The 23,849-nt window shown below is 36.0% G+C and overlaps 3 protein-coding genes across 3 annotated transcripts in view; 1 reads left to right on the top strand and 2 right to left on the bottom strand.

Annotated features, from left to right (window-relative positions):
* LOC124175119 (protein Star-like) overlaps positions 1 to 10,207 on the bottom strand; it is a 138,413-nt gene extending 128,206 nt beyond the window's left edge. The window contains exon 1 of the mRNA XM_046555039.1: positions 10,197 to 10,207. The gene's annotated coding sequence lies outside the window, so the exon portion shown is untranslated. The remainder of the gene's footprint in view (positions 1 to 10,196) is intronic.
* Positions 8,356 to 13,332, top strand: LOC124175108 (THO complex subunit 3). Its single transcript, XM_046555012.1, has 2 exons — positions 8,356 to 8,850; positions 9,468 to 13,332. Exons 1-2 carry the CDS (start codon positions 8,386 to 8,388, stop codon positions 10,248 to 10,250), a joined length of 1,248 nt encoding a protein of 415 aa, XP_046410968.1. The 5' UTR covers positions 8,356 to 8,385; the 3' UTR covers positions 10,251 to 13,332.
* On the bottom strand, positions 13,043 to 19,283 carry LOC124175113 (isocitrate dehydrogenase [NAD] subunit beta, mitochondrial). Its single transcript, XM_046555026.1, has 6 exons — positions 19,129 to 19,283; positions 18,663 to 18,725; positions 18,377 to 18,586; positions 14,968 to 15,359; positions 14,293 to 14,482; positions 13,043 to 13,818 (listed from the first exon to the last, which is right to left on the bottom strand). The coding sequence occupies exons 1-6, from the start codon at positions 19,168 to 19,170 to the stop codon at positions 13,588 to 13,590; spliced, it is 1,128 nt and encodes a 375-aa protein (XP_046410982.1). The 5' UTR covers positions 19,171 to 19,283; the 3' UTR covers positions 13,043 to 13,587.
* Between the last annotated feature and the right edge of the window lie 4,566 nt (positions 19,284 to 23,849).

Genomic DNA, 23,849 nt, shown 5'->3' on the forward strand with positions numbered 1-23,849 from the left:
ATAAAGTCGCTAAATGAGTCGATGACGAAGATGGCTGCCCTAATTTAGAGAAAGCGACCTGAGCTGGGACCTTCGGAGAAAGGCCTGGGAGGATGTATGGTTATCCAATGCATTGGGAATTGGGGTGGTTACCCACGGCCAGGCCCTTTGAAAATACTCGACCCCAGGCAGATACACGGAGTGAAAGGAATTCTTGAACCAACAAAATAGATTTTGTTCGAGGCCATTCTCTTCAATTTATTATCGCCTTATTTGTTCCAAATACGATGACTTCAATTCAACAATTTTGATTTAGTTATTTTATCAAAATGATTTAATCAAGGGAATTCTTGAATTCAACAAAATCTTGTCGTGCCTTTCTTGTCGTGATAGCGTGAAGTATTGATTCGAGTGAATTTTTTTATGTATTTCCGAAATTGGGTCAACTCGTGACGTTACTTATTGGCCTTTACCTTTCACGCCACAAATCTTATTCGGCTACTAAAAAAATAGAATATATTTACAGAGGTTGAGAATATTGAATAAATAAAGCATATAAATTAGGGAAAAATATGTTCAATCAAGAATATTACGTATATTCAGAATCAATCTGAGAGAAGATAAACGGGTAAATTAGTGTAAACGTGGATTGATCAAAATTATAAGAATAAATCATTCACGCACTCTCGCACTCCAATTAAAATACGCCTAACACAGCAATTTGAAAGTGACAAAAAGGGACATCTTGCTGTTGAGAATGCCACTAAATTATGAAATGACTCGACTTTATATAAATAATTCTAAATGACAGCAAAAAAGATGATTTCTTATAATGTATTGTGACAAAATTTAACCATGTGAGTATAATAGAACGAGGAAGAATGAATGTGTATTAACTTAGCACGGATCTTCCAGGTGAAATGGGCGGCTCAATGGCTCCAGAGATGTAGCATTTGCTGCTGAATTTGCAAAGGAATAAGTATACCCCGTGTGCGATCTTCTATCGCTGCGCGGTGTAACACATCGTTGTTGGAATTTGGAGTATTGCGCCGTACTGAATAACATTTTTCTATTTAATTCTCTTCCCTATTACCACTGTTACGTAATTTGTCCGCAGTCCCTTTATCTTGTAATATATCGCATTATAATACCTTTTTTTGTAATCTCTGTTCCTGATACGTTAAGACTACCTGTTTCTTTTCAATCTCTTGCCGTTATTTCTCCTCGTATCTATCGCATATATCGCAAACTAGAAGCTACGTATTTCTTTATACTTTCTATTATAATATTTAATGAACAATAGTTTCTTGACCTCAATAATGACGAAGTAAATATTTTCCTTGGACATGAAGGTCAGTGCCAACACTCAAAAAATTGTTTACGTTTCGGCCCGAGTGGGGGTCCTCCTCAGAACGATTATATATTTACGGAACCATCTGTCACGAGAAAAGAAGAATAGGTAACAGGAGTGAATTGCTTAAAATTAATCTTGTACAGAGAATTATGAGATTAATGAAAGCAACTTGTGCCGATATAATTGAAAGGATATTACCTGGTAATAACATGGGATATTTCAAATTTGATGAACAACACGAAGAAAACAATAATTAAAACCAAATCGAGCTCTGTTGAAAATTTCGGTTTTGTGTTTAAATTAATTTATAAACTAAGATGAATGCGTGGGAGATTCGTATCGCTCTTTTAAAACTTACATTGGTTTTTAAGCCTACTGTGGTTTTAATTATGGTTCTGTAAATATGTATAATCGTTCTGAGGAGGATCCTCACCCGGGCCGAAACGTAAACAATTTCTTGGGTGTCGTTACCAGGGAAAATATTTACTTCATAATATTTAACCCTTCAGGACATGGGTGTTTTGACTGCCATTATTTACTCTGGCCATGAGAAAAAATCTCATGGCTTCTGCGCATGCGCTCAATATATTTTAAATACAGCTTTCTTAAGAAAATATCATTTATTTATAATTTTCAATGTTTTTTAAGGTAAAATAATTGCTCAAATTTATTATTAAAGTAATGTCAATTAAATATTCACAATGCAAAATAACTTAGATCTAAGTACTCATAAAATGTATTTGTCAGGGTTATATATAAAACAAAAATATTGACTTACGTTTATTTAACACCTTTTAATAATATTCATTTAATGAATATCAACAATTAAATTATAAATTTTACATTTTTGAAAGCAGATAACACAGCACAACATTGCACAATTATTCTTTAGGTATATGTATCATGTAAACAAGTATGGCGGACGCATACTACGGAACGACCCGAACTAGGCCGAAAAGAAACGAAAGCTAAAATCTCTCACCCTTTAATACTCTGGCCATGAGAAAAAATCTCATGTTCTCCAAAAAATTACTTTTTTTCGCAATCTTGATTTAAAAAAAAACAGTTTTTAGTGAATGTGTATCTAGAAAACTAAATTATAGGAAGATACAAAAATTTTCAAGTAGTCTTTCCATTTGAATATTGAAAGATATTTGAGATCTACGTTGAGCATGAGAGAAAATCTCATAACCCATGTCCTGAAGGGTTAATTCCTGAATATTTCTTCGAGTACCTTGTTCCTTTGAATTTCTAAACCTCCGCGTTAATTTTGATATTATCTGATTGACTTGTATTTCTTGCTTCCTTCTTTCACTTGTAGTGTTTCTTAATTTCTTTATTATATGTAATATTTCCTGCTTTCTTTATTATTTGTAATATTTTCCACTGTACCTGCAAATTACCTTGACTGTATTTTTTTACTGTTATGAGAATTTAATGAAATTAAAAATTATTTTTGGATTTTTTTTTTAATTTTTAGTTTCGAATGTTTATCTCCATGGTCACTTTGCTTTGATAAGAGGTTCCTCGATCTTCTGTATCTGATGTTCGATTACGGGAGACGCGAACCTCCGCACCTCCTTCGTCCAAGAGAGTCGTTGACTAGGAGCCCCGCTTTCTCTGACTATATTCGAAATTGGCGACGACACACACCACGTGTCCCACCCCATGGGTCAAATCTCATCCGCTCTCGTTGTGCTAATTAAGGTATATTCGAATCATTGCACTGTGATAATACTATTCTCTCGCTATATCATTCTGCTTTCGCTTACATTGCTAACCTGCCTTGACTGATTATTGATGAGTTTGAAGTTCGTGCCCGTGTAGATAATTATGGCTATTTCATTTCGTTGGATGACGGTCGGGGTTGAAATGATGCGAATTAAGCATTAAGAATTTTATTGTTCTATACGACGTTTCGGCAGACCCTGCCTACCATTATCAGGTTTCCTTAATATACAAAAAGTCACATATTTTTACATGAATCACATTTGATCAATAACTGTCACGTTAAAAACATCGAACGGCTAGCAATTATTTATCAATATTGTGTCAAACTATTTTTCAATTCTGTTATTATACATAAATGTCGAGTGTGATAATTTATCGTATTATTTAAACTACAATGGAAAATTTGAAAATTTAAAAAAAGTTTTTACTCACATAAATCGACATTCCTTAACACGCATGATTTTTATTGCACAGTGTCCGAAATGGAAGTGAATACCAACTTACATTTACTAAGCTAACTGTTTTCTTAATATTTAAATTAACAACAAACGTTGAATGTCATCTGTCTGTTTACATATTTTTTGGTGGATTAGCCTAATTGTTTTCATAACAGTTTATGCCAATTTATAAAGACAATTTTTAAGTGATGGCAGAATAGAGGTGACTCAGGTTTTGAATGTCAGTACTTCTGTTGACAGTATTGTTTTTGGATATGTGTATCATTTCCTTGATAAGCCTCTTGTGCCAGTTGGTTTCTTTGTCAATTATTTTTACATTTTCAAAAACGAAATTATGCCCTTCAACCAAAGAATGCTCAGCCAGAGCAGATATATCAGGATCACGCGTTTTAGATCATATTTATGATTTGCTATTCTATTTTTGAAATACTGTGAGAATTGACCTATGTAACATTTGTCACAATCTTTACATTTAATTTTCTATACAATGTTAGTTTGTTCTAGTATGGCTGTTTTCAACTTTAAAGATGTAAATATATTATTCAAAATGTTAGTAATTTTATACGAAACATTAATGCTCTCTTTCGATAGTATCTTTTTAATGTTTTGTGATAGGCCATCAATGAGAGGAATTGATCCAAGACATTTTTTTCCTTTTTGGTCCACTGGCATCAATGTTATCCGGTTTGGCATCTGTGCAACTATTATAATGTTTGTGGATTCTTTGTTCTTGTAAATGCCTGATCAATTTGCCTGGATACCCGTTTTTTCTCAGAGTTTCTCGTACTACTTTAAAATTTTTCTTTCTGAATTGGACGTCAGCTAGTTTGATGCATCTGTCTAGTAAAGGTGCCTGTCCACATGAGAGTAAAACTCTCGAGAGTCGCTCTCGAGAGCAATACTCGCCAGTGGTCAAGTTCGAACACGCTATCGGATAGCTACTCGCAGAGTTTCGAACCTGGTTCGTACTGTGACAGTGCTCTCAGAAATGTTACAATGGCACGACGCACTTGGACAAAAGACGATACATATGCTTTAATTGAAATGTATGAAAAAAATGAGACGTTTTGGAACATTAATTAAATCTGAACTATACCGTAACAGAGATTTAAAAAATACAATTCGGAGGAAATTTCGAAACTGACATGCATCTTCTATTTCCAATTTGCCCACAAGATTATTAGTTACACGGAGTTGCAGCCTCCGTGATACCCACGATTTAACCCAGTAACTTTTTTTTTCTGTTAAGTCTTTCTCGAATTTCGAGCACAACTATCATCGCTGCTGCAGCTCGTTTATAAGAAGCCATATCGGATAAGACTGACGTGACGCGTAGCTCGCAAGTTGCCGACGCTCTCTAGTGGACATGGTCCTGAGAGTAATTTGCGACAGTAACTCTCCGGCCACTGTCTGGACTGCTCTCGATAGTGAAACTCGCGGAAAAACACTCTTACGTAGAAACAGTCGTGAGACTATTTTCGAGAGTAACTCTCAGAATTCACTCTCACGTGGACAGGCACCTTAAGCCTATTGCTACACTTTTTTGAACTGAAGCGGATGGTGTGAATGAACGTTTACATATCTGGCAGACCATGTTTCTTTCTTATACCAGTCAGTCAAAACTGCTCCTTTGTAATTAATAATTCAGGTGTCAAGGAAGCCAATTTTGTCGTTTGCTTCTATTTCATGTGTGAATTTAATCCGTGGATGATATTGATTAAATGCATTTAACAATTGTTGGATGTGATTTTTGTGTACACATGCTATTATATCATCGCGTTGATTAGATGTGAAGTAGTTTTCTGTTCCGGAATACAACACAGAAATAAAAGCAAAAAAAAAGATACATCGTTACAACTGAATCAGTTTTTGATACCAAAGAATTATTGTTCTCCACATATTCTCGTCAAAGAGAATTTCAGAAATTTGGGACCCCGAAGGCACCATCGATGATTTTGCGTATATATACGCTCCTGACCGCGGAAGTTCCTACGTTGAACACCGGTCAACTCTGCCGTCGCCAACAAAGATGGCGGCCACAGTGGTTCACTCTTAAAAAAAAAAAACAAACTGGCTGGTTTTTTACATTTTGCATCTAAACTAAAAATTATGTTTGAAATAAAAAAAATTTTTTCTTATACACGAAGAAAAGACCCACTACTTTTATATCAAACATGTTTTCCTCACGCCGATAGAAAAAAAATTAAAATTAAAAATTCAATTTTTTTTTTCAACATTTTTATAAACAATCAGCTGTTAAATTGATATGGCGGCAAAATCAAGGGCTCATTGGTTGAGGTCAAATCTACCTACGAAAAAATCGGCGAACCTGTTCTCGAAAAGAATAGGAGTCAGTCGATTACATGCCTTATTCGCCTTACGAGTTGACGTCAGCTTTGAGTTTCGCAAGACCCCATATCTTGGTTAAATCACAGGTTGACACTGAGTACCCTCTTTTACTGTAGCGCACCGAGTTCGTGGATTGTTTGTTCAGGCACCTAGTTGGTGCACTGTCGTCAACGCTTCAAGGCACCAATACGGTAGAATGGCTTCCACAGACGAACCATATTTCATTTGAAACGGCCAGAAAATTTATGCAATGTTTGACATTCCACATGTATTTAAAAATTTCCGTAATCAACTAATAAGATATGATATTCGATTAGACGTTGAAAGTACAGCTTCTTGGAGAGACTTGCGATCTTTGTGGGAACTAGAAAAAGACAAATTAACGAAGGCAGCGTGCAAATTGTCTGAAAGACATATTTACCCGAAGCCATTCCAAAGGATGAACTGTCGATTAGCGCTACAGGTAGGTATTTAGCAATCGTCTTTCTGCAGCGCTATCAGCTGCTGCAACGAATAATTACATCAACATCAATACGGCTATGCATACTGCTCAATTTCTCACACTGCTGAATGACTGATTCTTTTAATAATTTGAATACCCGGTCTCCAAATGACGCTAATCCTCATCGATGCGCGTTGTCCGACCAGAAACCGTATATTTGCAAGAATTTATCGATCATGTTCGGCAAATCTGCAAACTGGCGCAAACTGACAGACAAGGGCGAAAAAGTCCCTCCGTGTTTCAATGGTGTTCGACAGACCATTAATGCAATCCTAATGTTGTTCAAAGATTTGCAACTCGAAAGAGTAAAATTTTTAATGACATCGCGATTAAACCAAAATCCCATTGGAAATATGTTTTCCATGATCCGTTGTTATGGTGGAACTTTTAATCAAAACCCTACCGCAAAACAATTCCGCCTGAATTACCAAAAGCTCATCATGCTGAATTTAATGAAGCCCGCCAAATCTGCAAACTGCTTAGACGACGAGGACGAGGCACTCCAATAATGTCCGAGTGCCTTTGCAGACTGGCTCGATAGGAAATAACTCAGTAGGAGCTAGCGCGTTTCTCTACTGGGGCGAATTGAATGAACAGATCGACGAGGAACCACTCGTCGATGTAGAAAGAATCGTCGACGAAGCAAGCGCGTCACATACCACCGACGAAACGTTAATGTCCTGCGCAGTCGAATACGTTGCGGGTTATATCACAAAAAGATTCGTAGAAAGAACTGGATGTCAACTTTGCGAGGAAGTAGTCCTCTAATCCAATCCAGTACTAGGTCAGCCAAGACAAATACTTACATATTTTCGGGCGTACGAAACGAAAGAGGAAAACGATTTCGGAAACTTGCGCGTAGCAACAACGGAACTTTCGTTTGTGTCAACTTGATAAACGCGGCTTTCGATGTAGGTTATCCGAAAATCAGGGGAGAATATGATATCGAAGATGAGCTCTTCCCTTACATGAAAGCCGCTGTGAACCAAAGTAGGTGTAGTGGGTGGTTTGAACACGAAACATGCGATCTTCATCGTCGACAGCTTGTTTACAACTTTATCCGCGTTAAAATCTATACTCAAAAGTTGAGAAACCTATGCAGCGCGTATAGAATTTTTGTAACTATAGACTAAATTTACTATGTCGCGGGTTCGCATCTCCTCACGGAGATGATCGAACTGATCGACGTTATTAAGTCGCGGTTTCGCATCTCCTCACGGGGATGATCGAGCCGATCGACCTATGGGGGGGGGGGGGGGGGGGAGAGCAATGTCAGTTGGCCTCCTCGTGGCGTCCCATGGAAATCCTTGTGAGCAAATGAGTAGCTAATAACTGACAACACAAGTACGTCATCAATGTAGAAAACAGTAATCACAATTATAAGTTTGAAGTATTTACGTCACAATCTATTGCATGATCTATTTTATCATGCAATTCAGATGAATAACTAATGAATTAATAATAAATATGTATTATGAAATTCGTCTCAAAAATCACAATTATAGATCTTTGTATACATGTGACATGTTTACAAGTATATGACACTACTTGTTAAAAGCCACGTAAGACGGTCCCGGCCGTCTATGAAGTGATATGAAAATACGTTATATCTATTTTAGCGGAAAGAAAAATGCTAGAGAATATAATTCGAAAATTTTTGGTGATTTGAAAAATTAACGACGGAGCCAGGAATCAAAACTGTTGTTTTTATATAATGATTGTAACAAACATAATTATTTCGATAATTATGACAACTTTTCATGTCTTAAAATAATTCGTTGTATGTAATTCTGCAAGACATTATGGTCGAATACAGAGAAATGAGGGCAAGCGATTTCAGGAAAATTATGTCACATTAAAAAGACACATCCGTCCGTATTATTGGAATAAAATAATGACTGTGTCGATAAAGATATGGTACTAACATTTACAGTCGCTACGTAGTTTTACGTACTCACTTCGTACCGTCTCAATCTTAAGCTTTCATACCGACTATACTTTGGCTGCTACAAATGTCGGCACGAGCCTGTTACGTAGAGTCGATAGAGCAGAAACCTCCTACGCTCCCGGGCCCACATGGGCACACTTGCCCGCCGAAAGCCATCCGAAAACTGATACACAAAAATTTACCCAGGGACCCCAGGGGTAACTGTCCTTATAATCTACAGTCAACGCCTCAGTCAACGTTTACTGGGTTCCCGAAGAATTTTAAAGAATTGTTTTGGCGCCATTCAAAGAATTGTTCGCCTGATAGGTTGGCAATGCTGTGCGGTCAGCTGTGTCAAATAAACATGGCAGCGTCGAATAGCCGGGTCGACGAGTTGACAAGTTATTTTAAAACACATAACAAAATCAAAGAGCAACAAAGCCACTCAGCAAAGGTACACAGCGTTGGCTGGAGCTGTGACGGGAGACTACTGGCGTCCGGCTCGTTCGACAAGTGTGTTTGTATTTTTTCTCTTGGAACCGATCGTTTGGTGAGTATAAGCTCGCTGTGCGTTTACGTGTTTATGTATTATAAATTTGATATACTTTAATGAACCTCTGCAGTTTAAGACTATGTTGTGCTTACTCTTCACTGACCGCATAAAGAGTCACTTTATTTTGACTCATTAGAGTTAGTATTTTTAGAACATTTTGATATAAATCGAAAGTTTTTAGGTATACAGGGTCATCCAGGACTATTGCTTCATAGGCTAACAATATATTTCTCATAAAAATCTGTGATAGAAACGTTTTCGTTTCTGATTCGAAATTTGTTATTTGCAAATTACTGTCGTTGATAAATGAATAAATAAAATTTTCCATTCATCGCATTTTAAGCAATTCTAAAGTTGCAAGCTAGCGATTTTTTCTGAAATATTTTGATACTACCTTCAATCTCATAAATTTGATGCAATATATGTATTCAATTTAACTACAATATAGAGTTATTATTCAATGCAGGTGATAAATTGTGGAATTAACTATACAAGTATATTTATGATCCATGGAACCCATAAAGTGAAAAAATTTACAAATACAAGCTCCATGCAATACACACTTAAAAACAGTATAAAAGCATTTTGTATAAATACAAAAACCTTTGTTCTAGAAACAAGAGACAACGTTCCGCGGACATGGAGGAAGCGTGGATCAATTATGTTGGCACTCATTTCACCCTGAGCTACTATCAACTGCAAGTGGAGATAAAACCATGCGTATTTGGGACACAAGATCTCAAAAATGCACAGCAAATATTGCGACACGGGGTGAAAACATCAATATATCTTGGTCGCCTGATGGTAACACAATAGCAGTTGGCAACAAGGAGGATTTAGTGACATTCATTGATGCAAGAGTAATGAAAATTCGTGCCGAGGAACAATTCAACTTTGAAGTCAATGAAATATCTTGGAACAAAGATTCGGACACATTTTATCTTACAAATGGTCAGGGATGTGTTCATATTCTAAGCTATCCGGACCTAGAACTACTGCATGTAATCAAAGCTCATCCAGGGACATGCATTTGCATTGAATTTGACCCTACTGGTCGTTACTTCGCAACAGGGTCAGCTGATGCTTTAGTGTCTCTGTGGGATGCTGATGAATTATGTTGCCTAAGGACATTTTCTCGATTGGAATGGCCTGTTAGAACCATTTCATTCTCTCATGATGGGCAACTCCTAGCAGCTGCTTCTGAAGACTTGGTCATAGACATTGGAGAGGTAGAAACGGGAGAAAAAGTTGCCGATATACCGGTTGAAGCTGCAACATTTACGGTGGCGTGGCATCCAAAACAATATTTATTGGCATATGCGTGTGACGATAAAGACACTTACGATCGAAAGAGGGATGCTGGAAGCTTGAAAGTTTTTGGGTTTTCAAGCGAATAAAATTTGATTTTACCATATTGACTGCTTTTTGTCAACTTTCTTTAAATGGGATTTTTATTTGACAATAACGTTTTTGTTAGATCTCATGTGTGATACCTTTACATGATACATATAACATTATAGCACGATAAAATAGTACTCTCTACACCTAATGCTCTAAGATGATTTTAAAATTCATATGCAATTTTGGTCAATATTTGTTGAAGAGGGAAGCTTTTGTAGTGGGTTATTTTGGTTTAATGCTATGTTCATTACCTCAATAGCACTGTACATGCCTGTATGTTCTCCATATATCTGAATATTCTGTAATTTGAGACGTGTCAATTACTTTTCTTACAAATGCAAAGCCAGATAAGAATATGAACATTGCCTCTACTCTAAACTGATCCTTCTGTAAGCTTACTGTTTTTTTTTTTTTTCAGTTTTTACTATAAACAATTTGAAGCTCACGAGAAAGTATTGATTACACTAGTTCGAATGTATAAAAAATTAGTTTGAAAACACATAAGTCTGACAAATCAACAAAATTTTGAACACCCTCTCTCAACGTTCTGTATCACATTATTTTTATATGCTTATTCAGATGGTGGGTCACATTGAAGAAAATTGAAAATCCGTCTTTCCATTATCCGTATTTTACACCTGTGTTTGCGGTAGTCTCACCAGGGATGTATACAAAATTAACAAAAAGTTCTGCTTGCATTGTGTGAGATAGATACTAAGTATACGAATACATAAATATGAGTAGATGTTACTAGTACAGTGAATACCATCATAGTGCTACTCCTATGCGTAAAAGCATGCCAGCAGGTCTGGGAGCTGTAATTGTTACAAACTAGTGAATGGCTCGAAGCACAGCAACTACAAACTGGAAATATTGATAAAGATTTTGAAGAATCAGAGGGATTTCTGTACGAAAACTATTAACACCTAGATATAATGATTTTCTGTAAAACCTTGATTATCGAAACGCTGAGTTCATACTTCCTAAGCAATTACTCAATCTGCTGTAATCAAGATACAATAAACGAAAACGTATTGTGATATTAAGTAAAAGTTGTGAAAATCCAAAATATGCTATTAATTGTACTTTATAAATCAACTAAATCAACACGGATGAATAGCAATCTACTCACACAAGAACAGCATGGCTGTCTTGACATAGATCTGAAGGATCCAAAAAAAAATACAAAACACTGAAATAGTACTGACGGGCGACATAAATATGAATTTGTTGGACCAAAACAGTCTTTTGCCAGAATACTTGGAAGTACTTTGTGGCCAGAGGTTTATACCCATGGTGGACGAGCCAACAAGAGTAACACAACTAACTTCCGCCTGCATCAATCACTACTTTGTTTGTATGAGGCAGTATGTTGGTGACATATTAGCCATGGTATTGAAAATCCACGTTGCAAAACATTTGTCTATATTCTCAAAACTGAAAGATGCACTAAATACTTTTACAAAACCTTGCAACAGATGGTAAAAGAACAGAGCAGAACACTTCTGCGACAAGAGAATAGAGATAAAATGACAAAATGATGTTAATACAAATGTGACATTTGTAATTGGAGAAGCAAAGGAACTTAGAGAAATTTAGAAAGCGATTGAATCCCACTACACAAAGAAAAAACGTCTGTCACCATAGGGATACTGATGTTAGTTAACGTAAGGGACAAGATTTTTAAGGATGCCATAAACGTGAATAGTGCAGTTTGAATAAAAAATCAAAAGAATTGTAAACCGTGTAAATTAATTTATAGAAAAAAACAAAATAAATCCAAAAATGATCGCATACCTAGTTGGAACAAGTAGGGTGTTATGGAAGAACGTAATTAGTAAATTTCATATTAGGAGTATACTTTCAATTTCTAGATAACATAAAACTGTGGTAGAAAAAAAAATACTGCAGATAGCTTTAGCAAATATTTTGTGAATGTGTGCAAAAACTTGAAGGTAGAATATCGATAAGAGAAGTGCCGGTCAAACAAGACAAGGTCGAGCAGTTTACGTTACTGGATCTTGTTAGCAATGAAGTAATAATTAGTGTTCATTGTAGTATTAGGATATAGTATGATAGAGAAATTAAAACTAGGTAAAACCCTATGTGTATAAAGTCATATCTATACCACATGGCTACTGGTGAAAATAATAAATGGCATATGCAGGGGAGATACTTTCCAACAGTATTCAAAAAAATATTAGTAGATAATAAAAGTATTGAACCAAAGAATGAGACTAGGAAAATATCAACTAGTCTCACTAATTGCTAGTACAGCGAAAATAGTTGAAACATGTTCTAAAGATAGAATGCTCAAATTCATCATTTAGAAAAGGAAAATTTACTCAGATGTTTTGACTTGCCTTACCAATAAAGCAAAAAATCCTTGGTGGTTTTAGTGGACTCGGCAAAGACGTTTCTTACAGTAAATCATGGTAAGATACTAGATCAACTGGAAAAATGATCTTTTGAGAATTTGTGAATGATCTATTTTATAGGTATTGAGTGGAAAAGAATGCAGATTGTGACAATCAAAATGAAGTACCATCGAAAATTTTGTCACGTAGTGCATACCTATATAATCCATACTCGGGCCTTTGCTTTTATGCATAATTATATAATAAATATATTGCTGTATATTCCCTAGAGCGTGTTCAGCTTTCAACTTTGGCAAGGAAGGATACTAAGGATTGCAAAACTAGTAGACTTTTTACATTGGATCGCTTTTTCAGCATTGAGGTACGAGTTGTCAACGTTTTGTACATAAGTACCGACAAACAAACTGTAATTTAAATCGGATATACAATAATTTATTATTTGTACAATTCACGTATATTAACAGTGTTCATCTAAAATTGGACTATACCAATTATTTACCTATTGACAAAATTACTACTCCATCGCTTCTGGTTTTCCTAGTATTATTCACAAGGTAATCGACAATACTGTATTAATTGAATAATGCACTATAGAAGCAAAGATCTTGATCATGCATTCTCTGTCTCATGAATATTTCAAGTCAAAGATCTATGTTTTTGACCGAATATCACATAATCAGTTGATAGTTATATACAAATATTGCATATTGATAATCAACCTAGACTTATCAACATTCCTTTCTAATATTACAATAATACTTTACAAAGTGAGATAATTTATTGAATAATGAGCACAAGTTACACATATAAGCGAGAATATTTATGCTATGCACAAACTATGTCATTAATATTCGATCAATATCAAACTTGCAATATCTTTTTGCAGCTTTAAATGCGTGTAAAGTGCTGCGAGGTCTAGGTTGTCCAGTAATATTAAACAAAATTTAATATCAAACTAACGGAGGCTGTAAATAATCGCCTTTGTGAAATCAGTTGCAGAACTTTGTCCACCCAAGTCCTTGGTGCGGACTTTTCCATCGTTCAATACACGATTAATAGCGTCTCTGATCTGTTCTGCATAAGTTCGTAAATTAACGTGATTTAGAAGTTTGACAGAACATAAAAGCATGGCAGTGGGATTTGCCACATTTTTACCCACAGCCTCTGAATACGTGTGACGCGCACCCTGTAAATTAAAAGTAAAGAACATCAATGACAATTTCATTATGAATTCTTTAATCATGGCAATGTTTTCACAGTGATAATATGCCTGTGCTGGAGAATGAGAAGCGTTCAGAATAATAAATTTTTCATAACCAGTTACAGTAGTACCAATTATAAGAGTCCTCGTTGTAAAAAAAGTTCCCCTTCGTTGTCCTTGAGCTAGTTTTATAGCTTCCCCCACTCTACCTGTGTACCTGAGGTCTCCTAACTTTTGATTTCGCGAATGATACGTGTTTAGTCATCGAATTCGTGTACATATCTGTGATTCTTTTATAACGAGAAGTGTGATGAACATCGACACATTCACACACATGCGGTTTCCAATCTCTCCAGGCAGTAGTTGGGACACACTTCGATAACGAATTTATTGGAATCCTATTCCCTTAATCACCCTAATATTCTCTTATAACAAGGTAGTACTGTAAAAGATACTTACAGGTTCGAAAACAACACACTCCGCACTGAAGCTGGCGCCAGCAACAACTCCAGCACCACCAACCAATCCGGATGCCAAATTATCAACGATATTACCGTACAAATTAGGTGTAACCATAACGTCAAACTGTCGTGGGTTGGACACCATTTGCATTGTACAATTATCAACAATCATCTTTTCAAATTGAATTCTGAAAAAAATAATCATATTTTTCTTTGTGAACAAATTATGTAAATCAGTAGATCCAGAACAAAATTATGATAAAAATAGACGAAACCTTATTTTATTTTAGATAAAAATAGAGTGATCTGACACAACAACATTAATAGAAAAAATTAAATAGGATAGTTAAATATAATGTTGAAGTACATAATGTGGGTGATATGAAATATTTTTAAAAAATCGCTGTTTTGCAACTCGAAATTGTTAAAACGTAGTAACTTGTACACTACAGCTTGGATAAAGCAAAATATTATTCATTCTGCAGGCACAACTTCTGCAAATTAATTCCAAAGTTGCATATCATTTTTAGTTTTCAATATTTCGTTACTTTCGTTATGAACTTCAACCTCGTATAATACAATCCTATATTGAGATATTCATATAAATGGTCTATGCTCCATAGATTGATAAAAAAAAATATATATATATGTATATGTGTGTGTGTGTGTATACCTTGGGTACAGTTTAGCTATCTCTTCACATGATCGCAAGAAGAGCCCATCACCAAGCTTCATAATATTAGCTTTGTGTACACACGTAACCTTCTTGCGATTATTTCTGGTTGCATAGTCAAACGCAAATTTAGCAATCCTCTGAGATTTCGTGGCAGTGACGATCTTCAGACACTCAACAACTCCTTTGACACTTTCGTGTTCCAATGCAGAATACTCACCTTCAGTTTGTTCTCTTATTATAACACAGTCCACGTTTTGATGACGAGATTTAATACCGGGCAAAGACTTCACGTGTACAACATTAGAATACAGGTCTAAGCTGCGCCTAAGTTTCATATTCAAAGTTTGTAACTCTCCAGTATGAGAGTGATCTGGCGTTGCCAAAATACCCTGAAAAATTAAATTTCACACTATTTAATGTCTTCGTTTTATTCTTAATTTAATATCAACACTAAATGAATTGATTTCTTTACCAGTAATTAGACGAAAATGTACTAGTTTATGCTATCCCAATGAATCTTTTAATAAGAATAAACTTGCTACTCGAAAATTAAATACGAATATCTCAAAACAAAGGTATATCAGGTCGATCTCTCCAATTTTGATTTTATTCATATATGCTGTAGTGCATCGAAAACTCAGCAAGACATATTTTTTTTTATCCAGAAATTACCTTGTTGAGTGCCCATCTATGCAGGTCATTTTCATCTCCTTAAAATGATTTATGATTCTATTGATGAATGAAACATTTTAGCATTAGATTCATTCAAGTACATCAAGAAATCACCTTGTTGGATGCCCAGCTTTGAGGTTCATTTTTACCCCCTCAAAGTGTTTTACAGCTGATTAAATAAAAATTCCTGTCGCTTAATTTTCGATGCACTATAATATATATGAACTCAAAATCAAAGAGATCGACCTGAGACACATTCCTTGTCAGAGCCAGATGTTTCTTCATGATCTTGATAGTGGATTATGCATTGCATAATCATTTTTGTATTAAAGTCCATTGCAAAATTGAAGGCACGGGTACTAATTTTTTGCTTCTTTATTTTGATTCCATTTTTTCGTAATTTCCAAATTCAACCCAATGTGTCATGTCGAAATTAAATGGTATACTACATTTCCTTAATTTCATGCAGCCATGACAAACAATATTATTTGTCAAGAGACATTTAGCTGATGCATATTTTAAAATCTTTTCTTCGTTTTTTTACTGTTTATTAATAATTCAGGAATTGAGTAACATTTTACGTTTGTTCGGATGCTGAAAACTTCAAGATCCTCAAATGAAATTCTGTCCAAGTAATTTTCACAGTCTAGAATATAGCTACACTTAAAGCTTAAAATGTGACAGCACAATAGTACTCAAACTATTGATGAAACTCAAAAAAGTTTGAGATGAAAGTTACATTGTTCGAGAAGGCCGTCATACTGGACCATCTTATTTCTTTTTCGGTGGAGACACTGAAGCTACGTCAAGGTGAACACCACTTTTTTAAACGGAACAATGTATTTTTTTTCTACATTATTGCTGACTTTGAGGCAAATTCAGTCATCTACAACACAAGGGCATTCTAGGCACATAATGTATGAAAATAGTTGAAAAAATCAAATCAAATCAAAATAAATATTGTCAACGGATTAACTAACCTTGGTTCGTGTCTACCCACAGAAGATACCTAGCTTAACCCAACATCACTTGATTACTTTTTATGGGCTTTTGTCAGAGAAAGTGTAATGGCGGTAGCACCTACCACGCCTGACGATATGAAAGGAAGAATACACCGAGCATGTACTGAAATTACACCACAAATGTTAGCTGAAGTTAGATGGTCTTTTCATCAGTAAATTAACAATTGTTCACAAGTCGAGGGTCGTCACTTTGAGCATCTTCTGTAGGTAGATACAAACCAAGGTTAGTAAATCCTTTGAAAATAATTCTTTTGATTTGATTTGATTTTTCGACTATTGTCACACTTCGCATGCCTAGAATGACCTTGTGTTGTAGATCACCAAATTTGCCTCAATCAGTAATAATGTCGTAGAAAAAAAATGTGGTGTTGACCTTGACGAAGCTTCAGCACCTCCACCAAAAAAGAAATAAGATGGTCCAGTATGACGGCCTTCTAGAACAATGTAACTTCCATCTGAAACTTTTTTGAGTATCATCAATAGTTTGACTACTATTGCTCTGTCACACTTTAAATACCCTGTAGATGAACCAAACAAAATGGTAGTTGCAGGCGGAAAGACGCCGATCTTTTTAATTTCAACTAAATATCAGTTAATAAAATACGTGTTTCATTGCCTCTTACATCTGCAACAAACCATTTTATTGTATTAATAGGTATTTAAATGTAATGACTAATTCTGCGTTTTCACAACCTTAACCCGTGACAGGTAAATATCCAAACCGTATACCTCTCGTGGCAATGAGTGTAAAAAATAGTCAATGGAAATTACTTTCGAATATCTCACTTTTTAATAAAGCTAACAAGATTTGTTTTTTTAAATTAATGTTCAAACAATTCCGTATGAATGGTTGTATTATGAAACTAATTAAGTTGGACTAAACAAATAAAAATGAACGTTGAAGGTGTTCAACAAGATTCTTAGGGCCGAAATTTTACCATCATTGCCTGTCAGGGGTTAATTGTCGTTCTGATTAGATCTACCAGTGTAGCATTATAGAGGAGGTGAATAAAAAAATTCTCCCCAGTCTTCTGTATCCTTAGTAGTTCTATCGAAGAAAGTCCTACGTTACGCAGAAATTATTGCAATGGAAATGATCATGGCGAGTTAAAACATAAACATGAAACAAAAAGTACATCAGATAAGGAGCCGACAATGGAGCACTTGGCCATAAAACAGTTGCCACCGTATTGCCACTCATATGGTATACCAAAGTTTATTGCGTCTACGTATACTCTAGATAACTGATATGAATGAAAATGGCACATATTTTATCAGATAGGATCACTGTTGTAATTCGCATATAAATTGCTTCAGAAAATTGAAAAGTATGTGATAGATATCCAAATAAAACGTACTTTGTCAATTTTAACATAAACTTGTAACCTTTCTACTGAAAAGAACCTGCTCTTATTATACTGAATTGACAAGTTGTGACATTCATTATGTGCATAATGAATAACTTGAAAGTACGCTAACATATAAAAAAACGAAACTTATTCCTGATTCAAATCACAGAGAAAAGATGAACACACAATTCTACTTGATGTAAAATAAAAATTTAATATAAGTTGCGAATTCAACTTGCAGTAGCATAACTGAAATGTTAGTTGTGCTTAAGTTAATAAAACTGACAAATAAAAAGCACTGGTTGTAATAAACTTAGTGTCAGCAAGCAAATAATATCTCATAAAAAGTAATGAAGTAAATACCTTTAAACAAACACGATTCTTAGCAATACTACCAGAGACTCGTTCAAGAGGAGCACTCAATGTTGGGTTGACTTCGGACAAAAAGAACGTTTCAAATTCAATGGGCACATTTGCAGCTTTGAAAACTTCTTGAACAGAATAGACAAGTTCTGGTCCGACTCCATCTCCGGGAATAAGCGTACATTTTGTTTTTGATTCTTTTTGCACACCCTGAAAATAATAGCAGAAACATTAATGTGTAATATTCAAATTGCTAAATTACACGATGGTGAAATAATTTACTTACTACGTCCTGCTGATGTACAACTCCCAGATGGAATGTTCTGGCTACTGGGCCTTTTGGGGCAGCCTAAAGCACCAAGAATCCATGCATAAAGTTGATGCATTCAAAGCAACATCAGGGACCAGTTTGGAATTGGGGAAGAGAAGAAATAGATATGTAATAAAATAAGTTATTGTAGCAAATATAATGCATCAAGATGCAAAATTATTTCAAGGTTGTTGGTCGAAACTGTGACAGAAGCGAGTGTTGATAGAGAGCTGATTTGGTCTTAATTTAATTATATTTTTAATTTATTTAAGTAGACTCCAAAATGAATTATCAGTTTCAGATTAATGCCAAATTCGTATAAAATTGTCTGATTGATTCTCCACGGTGATCTATGGAATCAGTGAACCCTTCATCAATTAAAAACTTTGTTTGCATTTTGAGCGATGCTTGTCAATCGTTATGTAAAATAAGTTAGAAATACCTGAGCCAGAACCTTGCAGACCTTCCTCGCAAGTAGCGCCATTTTTCACGAAGGAGACGAATCTCTGAACGGCTTGTGCTACAAAATTTTATTGCTGTTATCGACAATGTTATCGACTCCGAAAGCGGCTATCGATATACCTAACAAAAGCAGTGTTGCCAGTGTTAGTACCAGAGATGAGTAGGGAGACGTCCAACGCTCGCGTTTTAGGCCGTGTTCGTAAATTGACTGCCAGTACTAAAAATTCCCTAGGACAGAGACAGAGCTGTCCATGAACTCGGCAACGCAGAAGAGTTAAAAGATTGGTGACTGTACTGTGAGTCAATTTTCGACCACGGCCTTAGGTGATCCCACCAGAGTGGCGCTGAAACGTAGCGGTGAATCGAGAAGTAGAATTTTGTGATCATCGCTTCGGTCGATGCTGCAGAGTTCTTTTAGGGCTACACCAACATGATGATCATAAATATGCTTGGTGGATAATACAATCGCACGTTCTCTGTTGTTTGCGTGTGTGCGGTGCTCGTAGGCGAGTTAGAACGTAGTTGCGCCGGCATACCCACACGGCAAAACGCTCGGCTCACGGACGCACGCACACCACACACCGTCGGCCACAAGCGACTAACCCCAACGTTCTAACACACACTGGGTGGATTGGGTGTATATATGGGGCATTTCATCCAAATTCAACATATTCATTCGTTATCGTATGATATAATCATTTATATCAAACATTATATCAATACGATAACGAATGAATATGAAATATTTGGGCCTCCGGATTTTGAACGTAGGCTCGTAGTGAGTAAAATAATTAGCCGAATGAAAAGAAATATAAGAATGAAGATTTAATAGGGAAAATTTAACAGAGCCTCATTCTATTTTCCGATTTTTCCGATTTTTAATTATTGTGCAGCGGTGTACACTGACATAACGAGCCAGCAACAGCTACAGCTCCAAAGAAAACTAAATGCCTGCGTCCGGTATATTTGTAAACTATCTAAGTACGAACATGTCACTCCGTGCTTTGCTAGCCTCCGCTGGCTCACACTTTGGTCTAGAAGAGAATTTTTCCTGGTCTGTTTATTATACAAAGCTCTTGTGTTAAATCAAAAGCCACTCATCAAAAGAGATATGCGTATTCTTGAACCTCGCGTTCGCCGAGGGGATGTCAGGCAAGACTGCTATGAGCTTCCGCGCTGTCGTGGTGCCAAAGATCAATTGTTCATGATCGCGGCTGCCATGCCTTGGAACCTGCTGCCGGCCTACTGTACGACTCAGCCATCGTTCCAAGAATTTCGTAGAATCTGTTATAAGTATTTATTAAATATCGAATCGAGCTAGATTACTTGATATATGAATAATAATAATAATAATAATAATAATAATGTTTATTTAATCGGCCGTGGAGCCTAGACTCCTTGCGGCCGTCCAATAAGACAATACATAGAATAATGAAGTACACTATAAATGTGAGTTTGATAAGGTGTCAATTGGTCTCCCATTCAGGTACGTCACGGATCTGTTATGTATACAACTAAAGGAGACGTCGAGTAAAAACACAGCGGAATCAACAGTCGCTCGTTAGCGGTCATACGGCATAGTTCAGGATAAAGCTATACATAATCACTACGAGATACCGACGATTGTGATTGATTCAGGTGCGGTGCTAAAGTTAATGTAATATACATCTGCAATATTAGTTAATGTAACATTATTCAATTGTAAACGTCATTTTATGACTTTGTGTTTTTTAATTACAGTTATTTACTGCAACTTCACATGTCGTGATTTCTCCACCTTTCCTCGAAATTACCAAGTCTCTGATTTCGAGACTTATATAAATATATAAATGACAGACATAAGTAAAACAATAAACAGGGTTTAAATATAGTATAGTGTTCCATACACAATATATCTCGCATCACCCACACATCGCACATTACCAGCAATTATAACTCAAAAATAAAAAATAAAAATGACATTTAACAAGATAAAATAAAATAATAGCATCGACAACAACATGTCAAGTGATCTAGCTCGATTCGATATTTAATAAATACTTATAACAGATTCTACGAAATTCTTGGAACGATGGCTGAGTCGTACAGTAGGCCGGCAGCAGGTTCCAAGGCATGGCAGCCGCGATCATGAACAATTGATCTTTGGCACCACGACAGCGCGGAAGCTCATAGCAGTCTTGCCTGACATCCCCTCGGCGAACGCGAGGTTCAAGAATACGCATATCTCTTTTGATGAGTGGCTTTTGATTTAACACAAGAGCTTTGTATAATAAACAGACCAGGAAAAATTCTCTTCTAGACCAAAGTGTGAGCCAGCGGAGGCTAGCAAAGCACGGAGTGACATGTTCGTACTTAGATAGTTTACAAATATACCGGACGCAGGCATTTAGTTTTCTTTGGAGCTGTAGCTGTTGCTGGCTCGTTATGTCAGTGTACACCGCTGCACAATAATTAAAAATCGGAAAAATCGGAAAATAGAATGAGGCTCTGTTAAATTTTCCCTATTAAATCTTCATTCTTATATTTCTTTTCATTCGGCTAATTATTTTACTCACTACGAGCCTACGTTCAAAATCCGGAGGCCCAAATATTTCATATTCATTCGTTATCGTATTGATATAATGTTTGATATAAATGATTATATCATACGATAACGAATGAATATGTTGAATTTGGATGAAATGCCCCATATATACACCCAATCCACCCAGTGTGTGTTAGAACGTTGGGGTTAGTCGCTTGTGGCCGACGGTGTGTGGTGTGCGTGCGTCCGTGAGCCGAGCATTTTGCCGTGTGGGTATGCCCGCGCAACTACGTTCTAACTCGCCTACGAGCACCGCACACACGCAAACAACAGAGAACGTGCGATTGTATTATCCACCAAGCATATTTATGATCATCATGTTGGTGTAGCCCTAAAAGAACTCTGCAGCATCGACCGAAGCGATGATCACAAAATTCTACTTCTCGATTCACCGCTACGTTTCAGCGCCACTCTGGTGGGATCACCTAAAACGCGAGCGTTGGACATCTCCCTACTCATCTCTGTTAGTACAATTGTACTAGTATTCACATAGATTCAGTACTTCTGTCTACTGTTCAGTACGCTAGTACGATGGTGCCAAATTTAGTACGGTTTTTCAAATTTCAGCCGTACTAGAAGTTTTCGAATCCAAAATGCATCTAGATTAGAATTAAAAAAATTCAACGTGTACTCCAAACCCAAACTCGGACCCGTGTGAGGAGCCATCGGTATCGGTCTTCTTTATCGTTCATATTAATTTGAATTGTTTTTATCACGACATAGGTATATACTATAGGTAGCTGTTGATCCCTCGGTGATCGAGATCGTCGTCGTCCAAGAACCTTGTTAGCGTGCATTGGAGCGCGAAATACACAATTTACAAAGAATGAATTAGTTAGTAGTAGTTATTGCCTATTTCGTATCGAGTTCGGTTGGAGTACCCCGCCACGGACGCGTTTGCTAGACATTTCTCTCCGTTATGTGCCCTTGTGACGGGCGGCTCTGAAACGCCACGTTGCAACGTATACGCTTACAAACGAAATGAAATGTTATTCAATGACAAAATTCTACCGTCACTATAATATCCGAAATAAATTTGTTTTCATTTTTAAACATGAACGTTGCACTATCAAACATCGGAGATGCACTATCAAACACCTACAAAAGATCTACAAACGGTTGAGGATTAAAAAAATAAAAATTTATGAAAAATAGAAGCTTACTAAAATCAGCCTTGGGGAAATTCCCTAGAACTGGGGAAATTCCCCACAATCGATAAAACCCCCCAGAAATATTATTGTAACAGAATTGTTTATTGTTTTACAAATAAACTGCTGGATTCCAAACGTTGATAAATTATATTATATTGATAAAAATATTTTATCGAACACCGACAAACGACGTACAAACGATTGCATATTGATAACATTGCGTTTAATCAAAAACACGGTTAATTAGGGGCCATCGTCACTCAAATTCCCTAGGAAAATTTGTTTTTATCATTATACATAAACTATTGACAATCAGACGCCGGGAATACGCTATCAAATGCCTACTAACGATCCACAAACGATTTCTGAAAGAATTATTCCAATCGGGGTAGATGAGCTGGCGCTAAGTATATGGAGCCCGATTATAGTACTAAAACGATAATATTATATGGTAATTCTGCAGGGTAGTGCAAGGATCTCGTAATATGGTTTCACACTCGCATTAATAAATTAATATGAGTTTAGCCGACATACCATTAATCTAATGTAATCTGATTAACGGAATCCTTTATAGTTCGTCTGTAGATGATTGTAGTACATTTAGAACTATTTGATAGTGAACCAATTTTTTGAAATAAAATAATAAAAAATTCTACATGTATCTAGCCGACAATCGTGTATAAAATTCAATATTTTCAATAAAGTCCGTCACGTATCGCTAGAGAACCGTTTTTGGGCCAATAATTTATTGTGTTACAAACTTTTGTTTCTGCAAAGACTGTCTAAACAGCATTGATGTTAAGTGATTAAAGACTTAAAAATGTATGTTTTTGTTGGTATTGTAATAAAATATTTCTATAAAGCGATTTCAAGAACTTCAGATTCCAAGATAAAACGCGTTTGAATTTATCGTATAGGAAAAGCAGGCCGGTGTCATGGGGCTGCTCTGCGTTTATACGGATCAAA

This window comes from Neodiprion fabricii, chromosome 1 (assembly GCF_021155785.1).
Source record: "Neodiprion fabricii isolate iyNeoFabr1 chromosome 1, iyNeoFabr1.1, whole genome shotgun sequence".
NCBI lineage: Eukaryota > Metazoa > Arthropoda > Insecta > Hymenoptera > Diprionidae > Neodiprion > Neodiprion fabricii.